The following is a 19,642-nucleotide window of genomic DNA, read 5'->3' on the forward strand; positions in this document are numbered from 1 at the left end:
TAAGGCCACTTGGTAGAATTTCAAGCCTCATGGGAAATCACCTCAAAGCACCTCTGAACATTCCAGATTCTCTAACCCTAGGAACTTCAGTGTGGCCTCTCCCTAGCTGGAGAAAGGAGCTAGCCATCCAACCCTTCATCAGATCTTTTTTCTGTTTCCCAGTAAGGGATGGAGGGATTGTTGCCTCAGGGTGGGATGGGGAGGGGAGAACCAGAGAAATGCCTCGCAACTAGATTTCTGCTCTGCCTCCTATCCAGACCCCCCAGTCCCCACCCCCATCCTGGCAGACCTCAGAAATATTTGGTTCAGCCGTGTAAAAGTAATCGTAATTGCAGTCATTCCTGAGAGCTGCTTACCATTATGCCTAATTACAGTACAGCACAATAATCATTATGTTTATCATTAAAGATGTGTCAGATTGACTTTGCCATGAGTTTGATTTGATTTCAATACAAAACTGCTTCAGTATACACAGCCTTCAGAGCTTATTGCTTCTGGTCCCTATCAGGGAGCAGGGGACCAGTTGTTGGCAAGCCAGCAGCTGAGCATCCCTTCCCGTCCTGTCCTGTCCCTCCCATCCCATCCCATCCCATCCTGTCCCGTCCTGTCCCGTCCACTTCCGTGTGCTCTGACTGCTGCAGCTTAGGCCGGAGGTGCCAGCCCACCTGCCCTTCCTCTCTTCCTCTCCACGGGCTGCACATCTGGGCTCAAGGCAGAATGATTCACTTACAAACAGAAATACCGAAAACAACAGAACTCTGCAGGCTCTGCCAGCATCAACTGCTGATTCCCCCGTCCACAGGGATCTCAGTCAAGCTTCTTATTGACTCAATCCGTGCAACATCTTCATTATTCTGCCCACTGGGGGGAATGGAGAATGTGAGATGAGCCGATGTGTCCAAAGTCATCGAGTTCATCATTAGCAGAACCAGAAGGAGAACCGGAGGCTGTGGCTGCCGAGCCGGAGCTTCTGTGGGAGCCGAGGCTGGGTCAGGCTCTGTCCATTAGGCCTTCCTCTCTGGTACTAGATGCATTTTCAGTTTTCAGATGTACAAGATGATGCCGTCTGTGCTGCTGGGCAACTTCTTGAGAAGCAGGCACCTGAGAGTTGAGTCGGGGGGAGGGCAGCACTTTTCCAGCTCACGTTTACAAGTTGTGGGAACCAAGCTAATAGCCAGGACCAGACCTTGCCTCATAGGTACATTGTCAGGCTGCCTCTGCCGGCAGGTCTCTTGCTGCTTGCCAGCACCGAGGCAGTCACTAATCAGGTAAACCAGTGTGGAAGAAGCATGTCTACCATATCAAATCATTGCCTAATGAGCCTTCCTTTTGGGTCCTCTGCAGACCTGATAAATGTGGCCGGCTCACGTATGCTCAAATGCTCATTCATTCAGCTGGCCTTGAGTGAGGCCCATCTTTGTTCCTGCTCTGTGCTAGGTAAAGCTACCATCTGGTCCTTGCTTCTGAGAGCTACACTCCTGGCCGAATGGGGAAGAAGGGTGTGTAAACAAATGTGTCAGAGTGGGCCTTAGGGCTGTAAAAGACCTTGTGACGGCACAGGGAGCAAGGATCTCGCTTTTGGGGAGTCGGCAAAGACTTCAAAGATGTTACATTGGAGCTGGGTCTTGAAAGATGAGTAAGAAGGGAGGGCCGGGCATTCTCTGCACAAGGAATGGTGAGTGGAAAGGCAGGGAAGTGTGACAGAGCATGAAGAAACCCAGGATCCTTTTGCAGATGTAAGCTATATAACTTTCCATTACGGTATCTCAAGGGCTTAATAATTTAAAGTTAGACTTCCGGGTAAACTATCACTCCAGTTTACTGATTTTCCATGGCCTTTGCTTCCCCACCCCACCACCACCCCCGCCTCTGCTTCTGTGCCAGCCTTTTGGCCTTTCTGCAGTCCTCTGCACTTAGCTCAAAAGCTGGTGGTGAAATATGCCATTTCAATTCGTTCATTCTAAATTTTGCACCAATCACATTGGCCCACTGAATGGCTTAGCTATCACATTGGCCCACTGAATGGCTTAGCTATATGTTCTAGGTTTCTCGGAGCAGCAAAAGGAGGCTGTTTCTCCCTAGAGTCAATCCCAAGGAAGCAGAGCCTGCCTGCCATGGGGAGGGATGGCACAAAATCTCTGGAGACACCTGGACTCCATGTGCTAGGCCTCTGCTGCCCCATGTCTGTTCTCAACCAAATGGCCTGTTTGCTTAGCTGCTGACTGCTGTCTTCATGAAAGGGACATTAAAACACTTGGTTTGAGTGCAGCAAGGTAATGAATAGTTCTTGTGTGGACTCTTAAGTAATGAAAGTGACACCCCCCCCGCCACCATTTCTGTAGCCTCTAGAGCTTTCCACAACATTTCTTCCATTGATCCTCATAAACAACCCTTTAAAGTTGGGAGGGTGGAGATCTGTGTCCCTATTTCACCAACTGGGAGATTGAACCTTGTGGGGTTAAATGATCCCAAGTGGTTCCAATGTTATCGGAACCGTCATGATCACGGTGCTGGGAGCTTTCCTACTACCACGAGCTACCTGCTGCTGAGCCATCCTCCCCCCATGGCTGGGGGGAGGCGGGGGGGATGGAATGTGGGCAGAGGCAGCGCTCCCACATTTACAGGACAGCTAGCTGCCATCATGCATGCAGTCTACACGCTCCCTGCACCGTTCGCTGCGCACTCGCCTTAAGAAGGACCTCCAAATGTTTCCCGTGTTAGTCCCAAGCTAGTACAGTAAAGAGCGATAAAGAGCAACCTCAGGAAGCAAATACCCCTCCAAGATGTAAGTCATTTACTCCCTTTTTACCAGCAGGATCAGGTTCAACCTGCATAAATCTATTTTGGCGTATTTTAATTGCTTGTAAACTGTTTCCTGGATATGCCACCGACCATGAATAATTAGAATCATTTCAATCGCTGGGTTTTTGAAAGTGAACGGGAGGGCAGACAAGAAGGGGCTGCTCAGAAGGGAGAGTCATTAGTTAAAGCCTGAGTGGGAGCACTGTCTCCTCCATCTCTTGTTTTTTTCATGATGTGACTAGAGCCGCCTGTTTTTTAGCTACTCTGGCTGCCCTTCATATTTTTATGCATCTCTCATGTTAAGTAATGCTAGCTGCTGACAATGACCAGACCCAAGTGGCCAGTGTCAGAGTCATTCATTCACTCATCCAAGATGGATGGAGCACCTACTATATGCCAGGCCCGGACAAAATCTCAAGGATAAGAAAAAGAATAATGCCCAGTTCCCAACCTTGAGGAGACCACGGCCTTGTGGGGGAGAGGGGCACATAGAGAAACAATTACACTATGGTGTGATAAGTACTAGAATAGAGAGGTTGACAGCAAGCTGTGGGAAGGCAGAGGAGGAACTTTCTCCATCGGGGGCGGTTGGGGCCAGTGCAGCCGAGAAGCAACATTTAGCAGGGGTGCAAGGGAAGCAGAAGACTTGACCAGATAAGGAGGAGTAGGAGAGACACTCCAGTGCAGTGTGGCTACAGTGTAGAGGCCAGAGCCTGGCCCGTGGTGTGAGATAAGACTGGAGGAGTCAGTTGCGCCAGACTGTGAAGGCCTTTGTGTGTCCTGCCTGAGAGTTTGGACTGGGTCCTACAGTCCGTGGGGAGCCAACCACGGTTTTTAAGCAGGGGGAATGACATGATCAGATCTGAATTTCGGACGGAAAACTCAGGGAGGGAGGGGAGACAGGGAAATCGGTTAGAGGCTGACTCAGAGAGCACAGCTTTGCTTTATCTTCCCTCTGGACTCCAGGAACTCCTGCCTGCATGTCTATTATGGCACTTACCACAGAGCGTTAGAGCTGTTTGTTTGCACAGCTGCCTCCCCATCCACTCCTTGGGGGCAGGCGCTGAGTCTCAGTCATCTCTTCGCACCCAGAGCCTGGTACACAGTAGTCCTTGGGAGACATTGGTATCAAGCGAATGAGGGAACAAATGAATCAATAGGATATAAGCAAGTTCAACTCTGATTTGCTCCCAATTAACCACTGTGATGGATATATCAGACAGAAATCCTACTCTGATAGAATATCAAGCCCATCCATGACTTTTCCTCTGCCTCTGCCAAGCCCATCGACCTATCATTGTCCATCACGAAGGAAGGATGTGCTATTCAGAGAAGACAAGAAAGTTGCCTACAGAGCTGTGCTGGTGCTACTTATGACCCTGTACTCTGTTCTTTCTCATAAATTAATTTTTGATGACTTGTTTAGAACGTATCTTCATTGTCTTCATTCTGCTCCTTCTGCCTTTCTTACCTTCTCTCCCTTCCTATTTAAATCTCGTTCATCCTTCGAGGCCAGTTCAGTTGCTTCCCATCACGCATCACCCAGCCCCACACTCAGAATTCCCACTTGAGTTCCCATAGCTCCAGAGAAATGACTCACCTGTAGTGTTCATCTCATCATAGTTCTTCCTGCACCTCTCTGCCTTCTCTACTAGACTGCAAGCTCCTCAAGGCCAGGGATTGTCTGCTTCATCATTGTCTCCCTAGCATCTCCCCACCCTGCACCCTGCCTCAGAAGATAACCAGTGAGTGTTTTCAAATAATACCCCAAGCATATTGCATGCTGTCTGGCTGTCCCCTTAGAGATAGTGCCAGTCTTGGGAGTACCCTATGCCTCTCTCTATCTTCTTGCACCCAGTGAGATATGTTTTTCTTCATCTGACAAATGGCAAGAAGAAAAATCATTGTTCATCAAACAATAGGAATATCTCCCAGAGATAGAAATCCCCTAATCTCTATCCCCTAATCCCATATCATTTGGGGTATTTTGAAAGCACAAAATCCAGTGCCTCTAAACAAAACATAAGCACACTGATCCACTCAGGGTCATAAATTCAAATCTTTGCTGAGTAGCTTATTGTATGATGGGTCTCACCTATGGTGCTGAGTGAACAAAAAGAGAAGATGAACATTCTCTTTGAAGGAGTTATACTGAATTAGCTCAACTTAGAACACAGTAAGCATCAAGTACCAAGAATTCAAGTTTTCCAGGTAGAAATGTCCAGCAGACAATTATAAATTCAAGTCAGAGGCCAGGGATAAACACTGAACCCAAAAATTTAGGATCTCTGCATGGAAGTGATTTAAGCCACAGCAGAGGGTGTAAACTCTTGCAGAGAGAGAGAAAAGAGCTGAGGGGACAACCTGAGGGCACCTACGTTTAAGAGATAGGTAAAGGAAAATGATCCAGGGGAGGAGACTGACAAGGAACAGAGAGAGGAGTGGTGATGAGAGAGAAGACAGTGCCAAAGATGAGGCAGTAGTTGATGACAGGTGCTGCAGAGAGATCAAATAGGGTGAGCGATCACTGAAAAGAAGACATTAGGTTGGGTAATTAGGGGGTCGCTCTTGGTCTCCTAAGGCAGGAATAGCAAATATAGGGCACGTATGACTACATCCCTCCAGCCCCCACCCTGCCTACCATGTATTCCCATGAATTACTTGACAAACTGATTTGGGCACATTTTCCTGCTGAACCTAGACACAGCCTCAGAATCCTTCTCAACATAGTACCCCCAAGCAGCTACTACCAATCAATCAGAGTTGCCAACAAGCTAAAACCTCTTTGGCATTCTTCTAGAAAACAGTTCAGTGGAGGTGTGGGGAAGAATTCAGACAGCAGCATGTTGAAGTGTCTGAGAAATGAGGAGGTCAAGGCGCTGAAGAAAAAAGAGATCTTAAGAAGTTTAGCAGTGAAGGAACAGAGAGGGCAGTTGCTTGAAGTAGTGTAAGGATCGGGCCAAGGCAGCACTTACAATCCTCTAGTAGAATCCATTTCTTTTTTTTTTTTAAGGCTGCACCCCGGGGCATGCAGGATCTTAGCTCCCCGACCAGGGATCAAACCTGCGCCCCCTGCAGTGGAAGCGCAGAATCTTAACCGCTGGACCACAGGGAAGTCCCAGAATCCATTTTCTTAAGGTCATCTTAGTACTTGTCCAGCAGCAAGCCAGGTAAAGCAATATCCCTGTACTCTTCCTTCTTCTATCCCCACCCTTGGCTAAAGGAAAAATTGATGTAAAAAAGCTTTGTGTGTAGGCTTGTTTCCAAAATATTCATTTGATCAACAGAGACGTATGGTATAACCAGAGTTGGCCCTGCACATATTTATGAAGGAGGAATTCTCTCTAATAGTGGAAATTTGAGGATCAGCCGTAATGTGGGGAAGATATTAGTCTTGGACAGGGCCCTTCCCCCAAACCCCTTGAAACCACACCCTGAAGGAAAGCCTTGGCCTGCAGGGAGCCCCCCTAGTGAAGTGGCAGCCACCCTGCCCTTGTCTCCTCTGCCACCTCCTCTGTGCCTCCCCTTCCTTGCCAATTTACCCCATACACACGTTTTTATCTCCTCTCCTTTCTATCACCTCTGTCCCCCTGCCTCTTTCCTGCCACTTCCAAGTTCTCATTCCCTCCTCCTCACTTCCATTTTTCTCTCTCTCTCTCTTTTTTTTTTTTTTTTTTTTGCAATTTGCTTATTTTTTTTGGCTGTGCGGCATGTGGGATCTTAGTTCCCTGACCAGGGATCGAACCTACATCCCCTGCATCGGAAGCGTGGAGTCCACTGACCACCAGAGAAGTCCTCTTCCATTTTTCTTGGTCTCATTCATTTGGATCCTTCTCTTCTTGTTCTCTCTACCCTCTTTCTGCCTTCAGAGTTTTGGAATACAGGGTAAGCTCTTCACAAGTTCGCCCTCATTCACTCTGAATGGACATTAGTAACGAAATCCAGTTTTGCTACTATCCATTATATGTAGAACTCCTGTTTCTTTGTACAGTTGATAAAGCACAATAAATAATAATATCTATCATTGAATAATAACATTTACTGAGCACTTACTATGCTCCAGGCACTGTTCTATGTGCTTTACATGATTTAACTTACTGTCACAACAACTCTACAAGTACCTTCTCTTATTATCCCCATTTTACAAAGAAAACCAGGGCACAGAACAGTTAAGTAACTTGCCTAAGGTCACACAGCTAGTAAATGGTGGAGCAAGGATTTAGGGCTCATCCCCTATGACTCCAGAAATCTCATTCTTTAACCACTATGCTTTTTGCTTCCTGTTGTGATGGAAAGCCCACTGGACTGAAAGTCCTAAGCCATGGGTTCAAGTTCACATCTGTTACTTTAGCACTGTGATTTTCTACAAGTCACCTCACTTGTCCAGTGACCCACACGTGTGAGGACAGTTTACTGTACTCTAGCCAGTACCACACAGTTAAGCTTAGATTTATTCCTCTGCCCTTCCTGTAATTATCTTTCTCATTTAGATCTTCATCTCCTCAAGAGCAGTCACCAGACCTTATTCTTTGTTTGTACTCAGCTTCCCCTCAAGAACCTAGAATAATGTTCAGCACCTAATAGAACATGTGCGTGTACACACACACACACACACACACACTACTGTGGGTTAACTAACATAGGAACCTTACTGAATACACAGTACACTAAAGGGCTATATATGTGTGTGTGTTCATGAAGCCTCTAAGTACTTTAGCTAATGAGATAAGACTAGTTAATACTGGGCATATTCTTCGTTTAAACATAATCGGTGCTCAAATGAGCTAAGAGTTCCCAGGTTTACCTGATTATTTTGCTTAATAAAATTTTTTATACCAATAGTTAAAATACCATTAAAACTTCTGGATAATGAAACTATTTCCATGCCTTATTCATTCATTCACTTATTCATTCAAACAGTTCTTGGCACTGGTGTATGAGCCTCACCATGAAGCACTTCTTAAGTAGGGACCCTGTTCAAGTTGTGAGATGAGTTCCACAGGTGGGATACAGATACAGTCTAGATGGGTCTCTGGGTTTCCATCCTCGTGTCCACTCCACATGTAACATCTTGTCTCCAGTAGCCCACGTCTCCCTGACCTCTCAGTCATGCTCTGGACAATCCGAATTCCCCGTTCCCCTGCCTACAAGCAATCGCCTTTGATGTGCTGCTTCCTGCCAGTTCAGTCCAACGACTAACGGGGTTATTATTTTTGTTTGTTTGTGTTGTAAAGCCATGGCAATAAAATTTACTCCCAATAATACCACTGCAATTTTGTGTCCTTAAAATGTACCATAAATGATATATGTAATAACTGAATTTCCTGTAAATAGAAGTGTTTTTCTGGGGAAAAGAGGGCTTTTTTGTTTCCATCATGGTTGGGCCCAGGTTCTTTGATGGAGTAATTGGTGACATAAGAAAGGTTGAGAAGCATCTTACAAGACCATGTTATGGTTCAAAGTGCTGATGCTCTGTCACTCTTGTTGTGATGAGTTCTGTTCCCAGGGTGAGTCAAGACAAGAAATGCTCTTCCTGGCCAGGGCCCACATCACAATCACCAGCACAACCTCCCTAGCTGATGACAGAGCAAAGCCTCAGGGGTCTGTAAGAGGGATTGGCATCAACCTTGGGCTTACCCTGATAGGATCAAGCCTAACTTCTAGGAAAAGGTAAACCTTGAGTTAGCAATAAAAATTTTGAGAGCTTTTTGGAGTATTATAAAAAGGGGTCTGGCTTTTTATACTGACTAGGACGGAGGGATGTTAGTTTAGCCGCAGGAGTCTATTGCCAGTGTGGCAAGTGTATTCCTTTAGGCATCTTTCTCATGCTGAATGTCATCCCTAAGGCTCTAAGAGATTTTACTTTACCATTCTGTTTCTTCTTCTCTGGTTGCTCTTTTTCTGCCTAGTCACTGGCTCTTTTTATCCCCCTACTACATTAGTCCTCAGCCATGACCTCACTTCCACACACCATCATCACATCTCCAGCTGCCTGCTAGACAGAGTGACCCACATATCCTACTGTCATCTCAAACCCACGAAACCCAAGCCCATCCCCTTCCCTGAGCCAGACTAGCTCTTCCTACTACTTCATCCCAGCTCTATCAGTGGCACTGATTCTCCTACTTACCCCGACTCAAAACCTAGGAGTCAACTTTGACCTCCCCTGCTCCCTTTCCTCCACAGCCAACCACTTACCAAAGTCCTCGGAAGCCTACCTTCACAGTGTCTCTTTCCCATCCTCTCCATCCCCACAGCAATCACTCTTGTTCAAGCCCTTGCTATCTCCCCCTTGAACTATGGCAGTGGCCTCCACACTGGTCATCCAGCCTTTGTATACTGCTCCCAGGTGTCCTAAGGCACAGCTCCAGTCCTGATATGCCTGTCACATCAAGTCCTATCTCCTCAACCTGGGGTTCAAGGCTTCCCTTGCTCTCCTTCTAGAACTTTAGCCAACCTCCCAGACTGGTCCTGCCTCCACTAACTACCCTCCAACCCCACCCCATCCCTGCCTATTTGCAATCGCCCATCCTTCAAGACCCTGATTCTCCCTACTGGATGTGCGTGTCTTCAGAATTTCATTCCTTCAACAAACATGAATTGAGTACCTATTATTTTCCAAGCCCTATGCTAGGAGCTGTAGGTAATAGAAATATGAATACAGCAGTATTCTTCCCTTGTGGCACTCTGGCTAAGGAGCTAGAAAGACAGATATAAACAACTCAAAATCCCTATCAGGCTGCCTCTGGCTCCCATCCTGTGGGCTCTTCCCCTCAGCCTATAAATATACTTCTAAGACCCTCCCATCTTAAAATACCACCCTACTCCAGTCCCACCCCTGTACCAAACTCTTAAAAAAAAGGAGAGTGTATGTGTGTATTCTTACCGTCATTCTTTTTTTTTTAATTTTTATTTATTTATATACTTTTGGCCACACCACATGGCATGTGAGATCCTAGTTCCCTCACCAGGGATCAAACCCACACCCCCTGCATTGGAAGGGCGGAGTCTTAACCACTGGACCACCAGGGAAGTCCCCATCATTCTTACCTCTACTTCTTCCCATCAACTCTTCAGCCCCCTCCAGTCAGGCCTTGTCCACACCCTCCACTGACTTTGCTGCAGCAAAGATCTTCCCATGGACAAATCGGAAGACCACCCTCCTTTTATTTCAGCTGTCTGCAACATCTCAAATCATCACCAGAACTGTTTCCTCTCCCTCTGTCCACCTCTGAAGTGTTGGCTGTTCCCCATGATTCTTTCCTCACCTCTCTTCTCTTCTCTTACTCTATAGGAAGCCGCCCATGCTGGCCAAGGCAATTCCTTGGCAATTCTCATCCAATTCCTTTACGTCATTGATAACTCCCAAGTCTATAACACATATTCTGTATCTTAGGTCCAACCTCTCACCTGAATTACAGACCACTGTATCATCACGATTCTGACCCTAAACATGCTCCCCGTTGAACCCCCCTCACACATATACACCCCACCACAAACCCTTGTCCTCTGCTTGTATTCCTCACCCTGTCACTGTACCTCCTACACAGTGGGAAATCCTTGACTCTCTCTTCTTCCTTACTTCCCACATCCAACTCATTGTTTAGTCCTATTGATGCTACCTTTTAAGTTTTTCACTCTCGGTTCCTCCCACAACTGTTCTGGCTCAGGCCCTGTTACCACTCAACATGGCTCTAGCACCAACCTTGTCACTGGTCTCCCTATTTGCATTCCTCCCCTCAGATTCCATTCCATTCTCTACACTGTAGCCATTGAGTCCTCTGACCAGTGCCCAGCTGACCTGTTCATCCCCTCATTTCCAAGCTCCCCCAAGTTTCCATTCACTTATGCCACAGTTACTTGCCACCTCCTAGGGACAAGCACTGTTTTGGGAACTGGCACTGACATTGGGGAGCAAGAGAGTGTTCGGCCCTCGTGGACCTTCTAGTCTGGGATCAGGCCAAATGCCTTAGTGTGGGGAACACGCAGCGCCTACCGTGAAACTCATGCTGCCTCCCCAGCTTCGTGTCCTGATCCTCCTTATGCCCTACCCTCGAGCAACATCAAATTGTGCTAAATATGCTGTTCCATTCCACAGTCCCTGCTCTTGCCCAGGCTCTCTTGGGAATGCCTCCCTCCCACCCACCAGGCCCCCTTTGCAGACCCCGCCCTACACAGTCACTTCCTCTGGGGTAGTTTAGAGGCTCCTATGGGTAGTGCTGATCTCCAGAATGACCTGGGTTCCAATCTCACACCACACGTGCTAGCTGTGTGACCTCTGTCAAGTTATCTGACTATTCTGTGCTTCAGGTTCTCATCTTAAAATGGAAGTAATTCTAGAACCTCCATATGAGTTGGTTGTGAGAATTGTCAGTCCATAAAAAGTGCGCAGACACTTTAAGTGCCTGACACATAAGAAGCCTTTAATCAATATTAACTGTTAACTGTTATTGACATAGAAAACAAACTTATGGTCACCAAAGGGGGAAGAGGGGGATAAATTAGGAGTTTGGAATTAACAGATACACACTACTGTATATAAAATAGATAACCAACAAGGACCTGCTGTATAGCGCAGGGAACTCTACTCAATATCTTGTAATAATCTATAGGGGAAAAGAATCTGAAAAAGAATACATATATACATATATAGGTATAACTGAATCAGTTTGCTGTACATCAGAAACTAACACGACATTGTAAATCAACTATACTTCAATTTTTAAAAAGAGAAAACACATTAACTGTTATTACTTGTGACTTTAGTATTATTGTTATACCTCTCATCGTACTGCTCTCATCATACTGACCCCTCCCACTAAGCACATCTTACAATCTTTGCGCCCCAGTGACTAACCTAATCAGGTTAGGTACTTAATAAAGTATCTATTAAGTACCTACTGACACCTAGTCAGTAGGTACTTAATAAATGTTGAAGGAAGGATAAAAGGATTGGCTGTGCCGGGTTTGTGGTTTGGTTTCCTGTGACCACATAGGATTAGGAAGGAATAACAACAGCCTTAAGGCTTCTTCTGAATATCTTCTTGACCAAATATCTAAGCGTATGCTGTTTGCATTGCATGAGCAAGAGCTGGAGGGGAGTGAGCAAGAAAGGCACATTGAGCTGGCCTGAACCGAGCAAGACTGAGCTATTTTCCTTTCTTTATTCATTGACTCTTGGGTCGAGAAGGGACCAGCTCCCCTCAAGTGCTATTCGCTTCCACTCCCATCCTTCAGCCCCACCTCATCCTTTCCATTTGCCCCATTCCTGCTACCATGTTCCCCTCAAACACGCATAAATGGAAACCCAGAAAGCAAAAGGAGCACTGAGGAAAAAGGGGAAGGGGTGGAGAAGGGTTAGCACCTCCCTTCTTCCTTTGCTGAGATCAAAGCCAGCGTTTGCACTTGCCAGCCCCCTGGGCTCTTTCATACCCTGCTCCACCTGTCTGGAAATGGCATCGCCGCTTGCCTGTTTCCTTTCCTCTTCAACACTGGAGGGCAATTTCAGGGTGGGGCTTTGAGCTATTTCTACTGCTGGCCAAATCCCTCCACCCCAACATCTTTGTCTTATTGATCAGATTTCCTTTCCACCTTGCCAGTAAGTAACAAGTGGCTGAGCACAGGGCAGGAAACTATGAGAGAAGTCAGTTTCTCCACCGGCTCTAGGCGGAGCTCATGGTTTAAACAAGCGGGAAGCCACTGGGACTGCTGGGCTTTGTCTGGCAGGAGGAACAGGCTCTTCTTTCTGCATCGTGGGGGGCCCCCAGTGCTTGGCCCAACATCCCCCCAGGGTCTGGGTGAGGCACTGGTTAGGCAATAGCTTCTTGCCTCAGAAGAAGGGAATTCACATGTACTGACATCCTACCCTGTGCTGGGCCCTGTGGTCGGCCCTTTAATGTATATTATCTCTGTGATTCCTAACAACCCAGCCAGGTCAGGATTTATCATTCCTCTGGTAGCAACGACTGAAAGAGATTACGAAGCTCGCCTGAGGCACACAGCTCTACTGGGTATGAAAATCCAGCTCCGCCTAACTCCGAGGCCGGGGCTCTTGCCGCCTCATCATGCTTCCTCATGCTTCCTCAAGAGCCGAAAAACTGTTCATGCCATAAATTGGCTCTTTGCATTATTCCACAGAATTAAGTGAACGGCCAGCTAAATCTTTTGTGAATTAATGTAATTCAACATAATTTTAAAGTAAAGGCTGAAGGAAATTCAACTCTACAGGCTCCACAAAGAGAATGCGACTGAAGTTTCTGCCTTTGCAGAGTTCATGGTCCCGTAGAAAGGAGTTAACGAGTGCAAAACTAAAAGCATAATATAACACAGAAACAGAAATACCACGAGAGAGCCAGAGAGGGGAAGAGGGCACCGCACCACCTTTGCCTTAGATACAGCCTCTGCCTTCCCGGTGCCTGTCACTTCCCTCAGCCCCAAGCAGAGCCTCCCAAGGCTAGGACCAGTCAGCTGCCATGTGGAACTGGATCACAAAACAAGGACTTTCTTAAATCATCTGGGTCCCCTAGCCTAAGAATAGTGCGAATAAGCAGGACCTGGGAATAATATTTGATTGGCAAAGGTGGGAAGATGTTTAGGATCCCACGCTTACCTGCAGCCAGCCTGCTTCAGCAAAGAATGGGTTATTTATGGGTTAGTTAAAGCCAGGTGCTCATGCAGCCAGGACAGGAGCCTTGATCCCAGTCAAGCTGAGCTCTCACGTGGCAGTCAGTTCTGGCCCCAGCTGACCGTCTTGCAACCATGTGCTCTTGGCCCAAGAGGGGGCTAAAGCCAGAGAACGCGGCTGAGCGTGCGGCAGGCCCTCACAATGAGGACACGTTGTTCCAGACGCTCAGCCCGAAACAGATAGCTCACAACATGCCTTGCTGACAGAGGATCAGCAGTGTTATCTTCGTAGATGGAGACAGAACATTCCCTCCTCCTAGACCTCAGCGAGGCCCCCTGACTCTGATTTTTATAGCACTTTGATGCCACGGGTTTGGGTCCCCCAGAGTGGCTCCTTTGTTGCAGCTGCCTTTCTTCTATTGCTCTCTCTAAACCCGTCTTTCCATACCCGTGAAATGAGTGTACTACTTGACACCTTCTGGAGGAGGAGAGGCCGTCCAAGGAGAGAGGGCCACACCTGTTTGAAGCCTTCTCTTCCAGAGTCAAGCCCACGAGGTTCTCGGGCTTGGACTGAGGGGCCCTCCTTGGCTAAAAATACAAACCTCTCAGGTTTCTTTGATCAGAATGGGAGACTTAGTTTCTGGATGTGTCCCCCAGGTAACCCCTCTTGTCCATTCCATATATGGATGTGGTAAAGATGATCTCTAATCTACAGAATTCAGGGCTTCAGGCATCAGAGAGGAATAACCCCAGCAGGAAGGAACTAGACCCCTCTTTCCTTTTTAGTTCAGTCCAAAAAAAAAAAAAAAAGCATTATAAGCATTGGCACAGTCTTGGTCATTTTTCTTTTAATTAGATGTGTGGAGTCTTCTGTCGTGGATGTGCAAAAGCCATCTCCCCATCAAATTACTCCCATAGATTCCACAAAGACGCTGTTAGAATCCCTAGAGATTGTTCCACAACCTCTCCCATGGTGCCAGATGTACATCCAGACTCTTAACAAGGATAACTTGGTGGCAATGGCAATCACCCTGGATTATTTTCTTAGAGGCTCTTTGAATGACATCAAATTCATGACACATAGCAAGATCCCTTTTGCTCATGCCCTCTGTACCATTTTTTTCCATGGAATTTGAATTTCCCTGGCTTACTTACCACCTAACAATATCACTATTGAAAGCACATAATGTTAAGGACCATATGCTCTCTCTCCAGAGAGTGTGCACAAATACTATTTCTGTTAAAAACTAAACAGAAATAGTAGCTTTGCATATTTCCCATTCAAAGGCTTATCCCAATTGAATGATTCCCTTTGTCATGGGGTGTTTTTCCCCAAGCGGGCCCTAATAGAGGAGCTGAATCAGATATTGTGACTTACCAAAGGTCACAAGGAATCATCTAGTGAACTAGAAATAGAATCCAAAGACCTTTATTTTGATTCCCTGAATTTAAAAACAAATAAACTCTACTACGGAGAAAGAAAAACTAGAGAAACCAGGCTCATTTGACATTCCCGGGTCAGGGAATTCAAGACAACCAAAACTAACAGGCAGCTGCCTTGGTCTGTGAGGACCAAGGAGGTGACTAAGGCACAGGTGCTGCCTGCCTTCAAGGAGTTGATAATCCAGTGCAGGGAGATGAGGTCGCTGTTGAAAAATCTCTACACACTGCAGAACGTGCTTGGGAACACCCAGAGGACCCCAGAGGAGGGTTTGTCCATCTTCACAGCCCCCGCAGCAGCAGGCACAGTGACCTGTATGTGACATGCCGGCAAGCACTGTCGATTTGTTGAACAAGGGCCATAAGAGATGTACCAACAGAACACTCTGGGGGTTGGTGGAGAATGAGGGACAGCTTTGTGAAGGAGGCGACATTTGAGCTGTGCCTAGAAGGATGGGGAGGTTTTTCACAGGCAGCAGGGGTTGGGAGAGGGCCTTTGCAGACCCCAGGAAAGAGCAATGGCAAAGATCCTCGCGGGGAGGCGGGGGGGGGGGGGGGGGGGGAACGAAGCCCGGTCTCATTTGGGAGAGCCCGGAGCAGACAAGTGTGGCTAGAGAGCAGGGGGATAGAGAGGCTAGAGAGAAAAGTTGAGACATGAGCAGAGAGGACCTTGAACACCAAGCCAAAGAATTTCACAGTGGACTGCCATGGGAGGTTTGAAAATGGGGAACGGTTTCCTGCTGCATCCTCCTGCCCTGCCCACCTGGGCCTCCCTTACCTTGTCAGTAGCGGTGGATTTCTCTTGATTGTTCTGTTTGTATGTGGTTTGGTTTGGAGGATTTCTGTGGTTTAGTTTGTTTTTTGGCCTTTCACTTTTCCTTACAGTTTTTCACAGCATATGGTCCTGATTATGTGCTGGAAATCACGCCAAGCTGCCGGCCAGACCGCAATGAGCCCCACCGAGTCCAGCAAATCCTCAACTACATCAAAGGTGAGCACCACCCCTCGAGTCCTGCCCTCCTCATTCCACCCAGCTTGTGGTGACCCATCAGTGGGGGCTTCCCCCAGTACCATTTGTCATTTGGTGGCTAATCTTTACACCAACTTGGAAGGGAAACCTCTCCTTGGCCTGAGAGCTTGTTGGAATTCCGCACTGGTCACTCTGGTTGGGATTGTCATTTGGCCAGCTAATGTCACCTTCAGGGGAACAAAAGGTTCAACTTTAGGCACCTCCAGTGGAAAGCCAGTTCTAAAGTGTGCCCTGGAACTCTCCCTTTGAAAAGGGCAACAGTAAAATCCTCTCTAAGATGAGGGAAAATCAAGTCAATTCAGACTTGGGGTTGGGGGTAGGGGTGAAGGGTGCTCACAGACATTCTGTTTCAATGCGTTTCCTTGGTTCAGTAGAGCCTCGAGTGACTGTGAGCCCACAATGAGTAGTCAGGGATTCTGAAGCCCTGGGAGTGGGTTCCCCAGTCTCACTTAGAGCACTGGAGATGTGGCTGCTGCCCTATTCTTCCCTTCCCTGAGGCTGGCCTCCAATTATTCTGGCCTCTGGACAGAGGGAAAATGGCAGTCATCAGGTTATCGCCCTCTTGATCACACTGTCCACTAGCTGTTTGGGGACACTATTGGTAGAGCCCCCCTCCCAACCCCAGCTGCTGCTTCTCAACTCAACTCACTTCATCTACCATTTTTTAAAAGTCGTTTTGGCACCCATATTCCTGTTTAATTGAATGTGTGTACATGTGCATATTTTTTTGGATCCTAATTATTTGCAAAGTTAAGAGGCCAAAGGTATCACATTGCCTATCCTGGAGAGTGAAATTCCCATGTTTATTCATCTAACAACCAAGATAGCACCAGTTCTCCTAACTTTGACTCCCTCATTGGAATAGAATCTAGCATGAAAGGGGGGCCTATTCTGTGTCAGAGTTAGTCTGAGGGAACACGTTGTATCCTGGGCGTCTTTGCCGATGGTGATATTAAGGCCCCGTCCTCTAGTGCAGCCAAGTCTGTGACAACAGCTGAGTCCATACACAGGGATTCCACGTCCCAGGCTCCTTTGACCAGAGAAAAGTTTCTAAGCTCAAGAGTCATAGACTCATAAGGTTGTGCTCATAGCAATGCTTATTGCCCCTCTCAGGTGTCCCACATCCCTCAGCCTTTCCTTGACCCTGTAGTTTCAAGCCACCTCCCTCTGGCCTCTCAATGGCTACCAGCCTCAGAAGTCCTCACTTCCTAACCAAATCCTCCTCCCTCCTCCAACCTTTTTAAGGCCTTTAAAATCCTTCTTTTCCTGGCCCTTCTTCAGCCCTTCTCACTGCACTGCAGCCCCGATTAACACTCGTGCTCCCACCCTAGTTTCCTAGTGCCCTTCTCAGATCCTGGACCAACTTCTCTTACCCCTTTTCCTTCTACCTTGCCATTTCCCCCTCATCCAGTCTCTAAATCCTGGTAGAGCACAGACAAAGCAATAGAAACAGAGGAACTAAACAAGGCTCTGCAGCTACTTGCTCAAACCTAGGTATGTGCAGATATCTGTATGCCCTCATGCTTTCCTGCGCACACACCCAAGCACTTATCTCCAGAGACTGGTGACATCTTGCTATTGAGGAAATGGAAATGACAAGCGAGAGAAGATGTAAGGAAGGTAATTCAAAGGGAAGAGAACTAGGAAAGGTTAAGAAACCCAAAAGAAGAATAAATTTTGAAAAGACTTGAAATAAAGGATTAGTTTGAGGGTTGGTTAAAAAATAGTAATAAGAATAATAGAAAGTCTTAGAGGATATGTAAGTTACATGGAAGTCAAGATTTTTTAAAAGATCCTAATAGGTTAAAGCAATATTCTGGCTGCAACGCCATGAAATTAAACTGGGAGAAAATATATGGACTAGGAATTGGGTCCTCAAAAGCAACTGGACACACACAAGATGGGAAACGTGGCTTTGCAGCATTTTGTCTGCAAGAGAGTTAGGGAGTTTCGTCAGTGTGAGTCACCAGGGCAAGGTGGCCTCCAGAGATGCTAATGCAGTATCGACCTCACTTTAAAAGAACTGGAGACAAATAGGAGCATATGCTCCAGGAGGTCAGTTAGGATGGGGAGAGGACTGGAGCTCAGGCTCCAAGAGATCTTGTTGGAGGAGCTGGGCTTTTGGAGAAAAGAAGACCCAAGGGGATGTGGTCCTATATCTCTGAGAGGCTGTCACAGAGCAGAGGGCATAGACAGAGTCTATGTGGTCACAGGGCACAGATCTAGGATCCATGTGTAGATATTATTAAAAGGCAGATTTTCATTCAAGAGGAAGAAGAATTTTCTAACGATTAGGCCTGTCCAAAGTGGAACAGACTGCCCAGAAAGGAATGAGGTCTCTATTGCTGGAGACATACAAATAGAGACAAGGCAGTCACTTGACTGTCATATCGTAGACAGCCTCCTGCATTTGGAGGAGGGTGATTACACTAGGTTATTGTCAATGTTCCTTCCAATCCTAAGATTCTAGGATGCTGCACATTAAAATGAGAAAATAGAAAAACAATAAAAAGAAGATGATGAGAGTGCAGGGGTTGGTAGATGAGTCACAGTTGGGGGGGGCACGGGGGAGGTAATGCTGTGTATAGGAAAGAATTGATGAGGAGAAGAAAAGAAACTAGATGGCTGAGAGTGGGTGGGGAGCCAGGACAGCAAGTAGAATGGCTATAGAATACTAGGAATCTTCAGATTTTTCCATTTAGCCATCCTTTTCATATTGATAAAGTCTTGTGTTCTAGCCATGCAAATGAGCAGAGCACGTAAGTCCAGAAGCGAAAAGAAATTCAGTTGAACCTAGAAGAAATGAGGCTAGAAAGAAGTCCAAATGTTGCTAAAAATGGCCAGGCTAACCTGCTATACTGAGACCGTGCCCCTCCAGCCTGGTGACGCATGCTGCCATCAGATAGTGTGTTGCCATGACAATGGTCAGTGTGGAAAGGCTGCTGAATTTTCTGCATTCTGAAAGATTTTCCTGAACCTGCCTACAAGACTATCATTTGTTCTTGCATATAAAACCTCTGTGAGGCTGGCCATTTCTCTCAGTGCCTCCCTCCCCCCACTCATTCCCACCCCCCATTAAACACAAAGGTAGTGGGGCAGAGGCAAGGATTATTTGGGGGAGGTGGATGGCAATGAGGGAGTGGATGGATTAAGCTCCACTCTATGGGAAGGAGGTTCACCAGCATATCTGGTTGAATTTGTTTAACCTTTGAGCTTGGGCTTTCTCTCTTTCTCACATCCCTTAGAAGCACAAAAGGTGGGATTTTTAACCTATTGGAGATGAAACCTGAGGAGGTTCATCGTATAGAGATGCATTCCGTATGCCACAGGATGACTGGAGGCACAGGCAGATTTGGACCTCACCTTATCCCATCTTTACTGCCCATTAGACTTTCTAAGAGAGAAAAACGACAAAAATAAAACTATGGAGAGTCCATTCAAGCTGTTAGCTTTATACAGAGAAAAGCTATGTGTTGCTCCCACAAATCGTTCTTCTCGTGCCAATGAATCTTGAAGATATGTGTCATTGTTCACAAGGAAGTGTGGGTTACAGAGTGGATCGCTCAGCCTAGCTCATGACCACTACTGTAAAATCACCCTCACACCATCTTCATGTGCTCAAACTTGTTTGTCTTTCCTCTCTGGTTGACGTACTCCAGAGGAGTTGGCTCACAGTGAACCTTCCAGAGTTGGAACAGTGCTGATGTGATCAATCCCCAGAGGCAGCTAGCTCCCTGAGCCTGCCTA

General features: G+C 46.8%; 1 protein-coding gene across 2 annotated transcripts in view; it reads left to right on the top strand.

Moving 5' to 3' along the window:
* Positions 1–19,642, top strand: part of HDAC8 (histone deacetylase 8) — a 244,923-nt gene that overhangs the window by 205,062 nt on the left and 20,219 nt on the right. For both annotated transcript variants that reach the window (XM_022565591.2, XM_089904374.1), the window contains one exon: positions 15,751–15,856. In XM_022565591.2, the coding sequence (XP_022421299.1) occupies positions 15,751–15,856 (106 nt within the window). The remainder of the gene's footprint in view (positions 1–15,750; positions 15,857–19,642) is intronic.

This window comes from Delphinapterus leucas, chromosome X, assembly GCF_059928025.1.
Source record: "Delphinapterus leucas isolate spDelLeu-1000000601 "Yukka" chromosome X, BTC_Dleu_Yukka2, whole genome shotgun sequence".
Classification (NCBI taxonomy): Eukaryota; Metazoa; Chordata; class Mammalia; order Artiodactyla; family Monodontidae; genus Delphinapterus; species Delphinapterus leucas.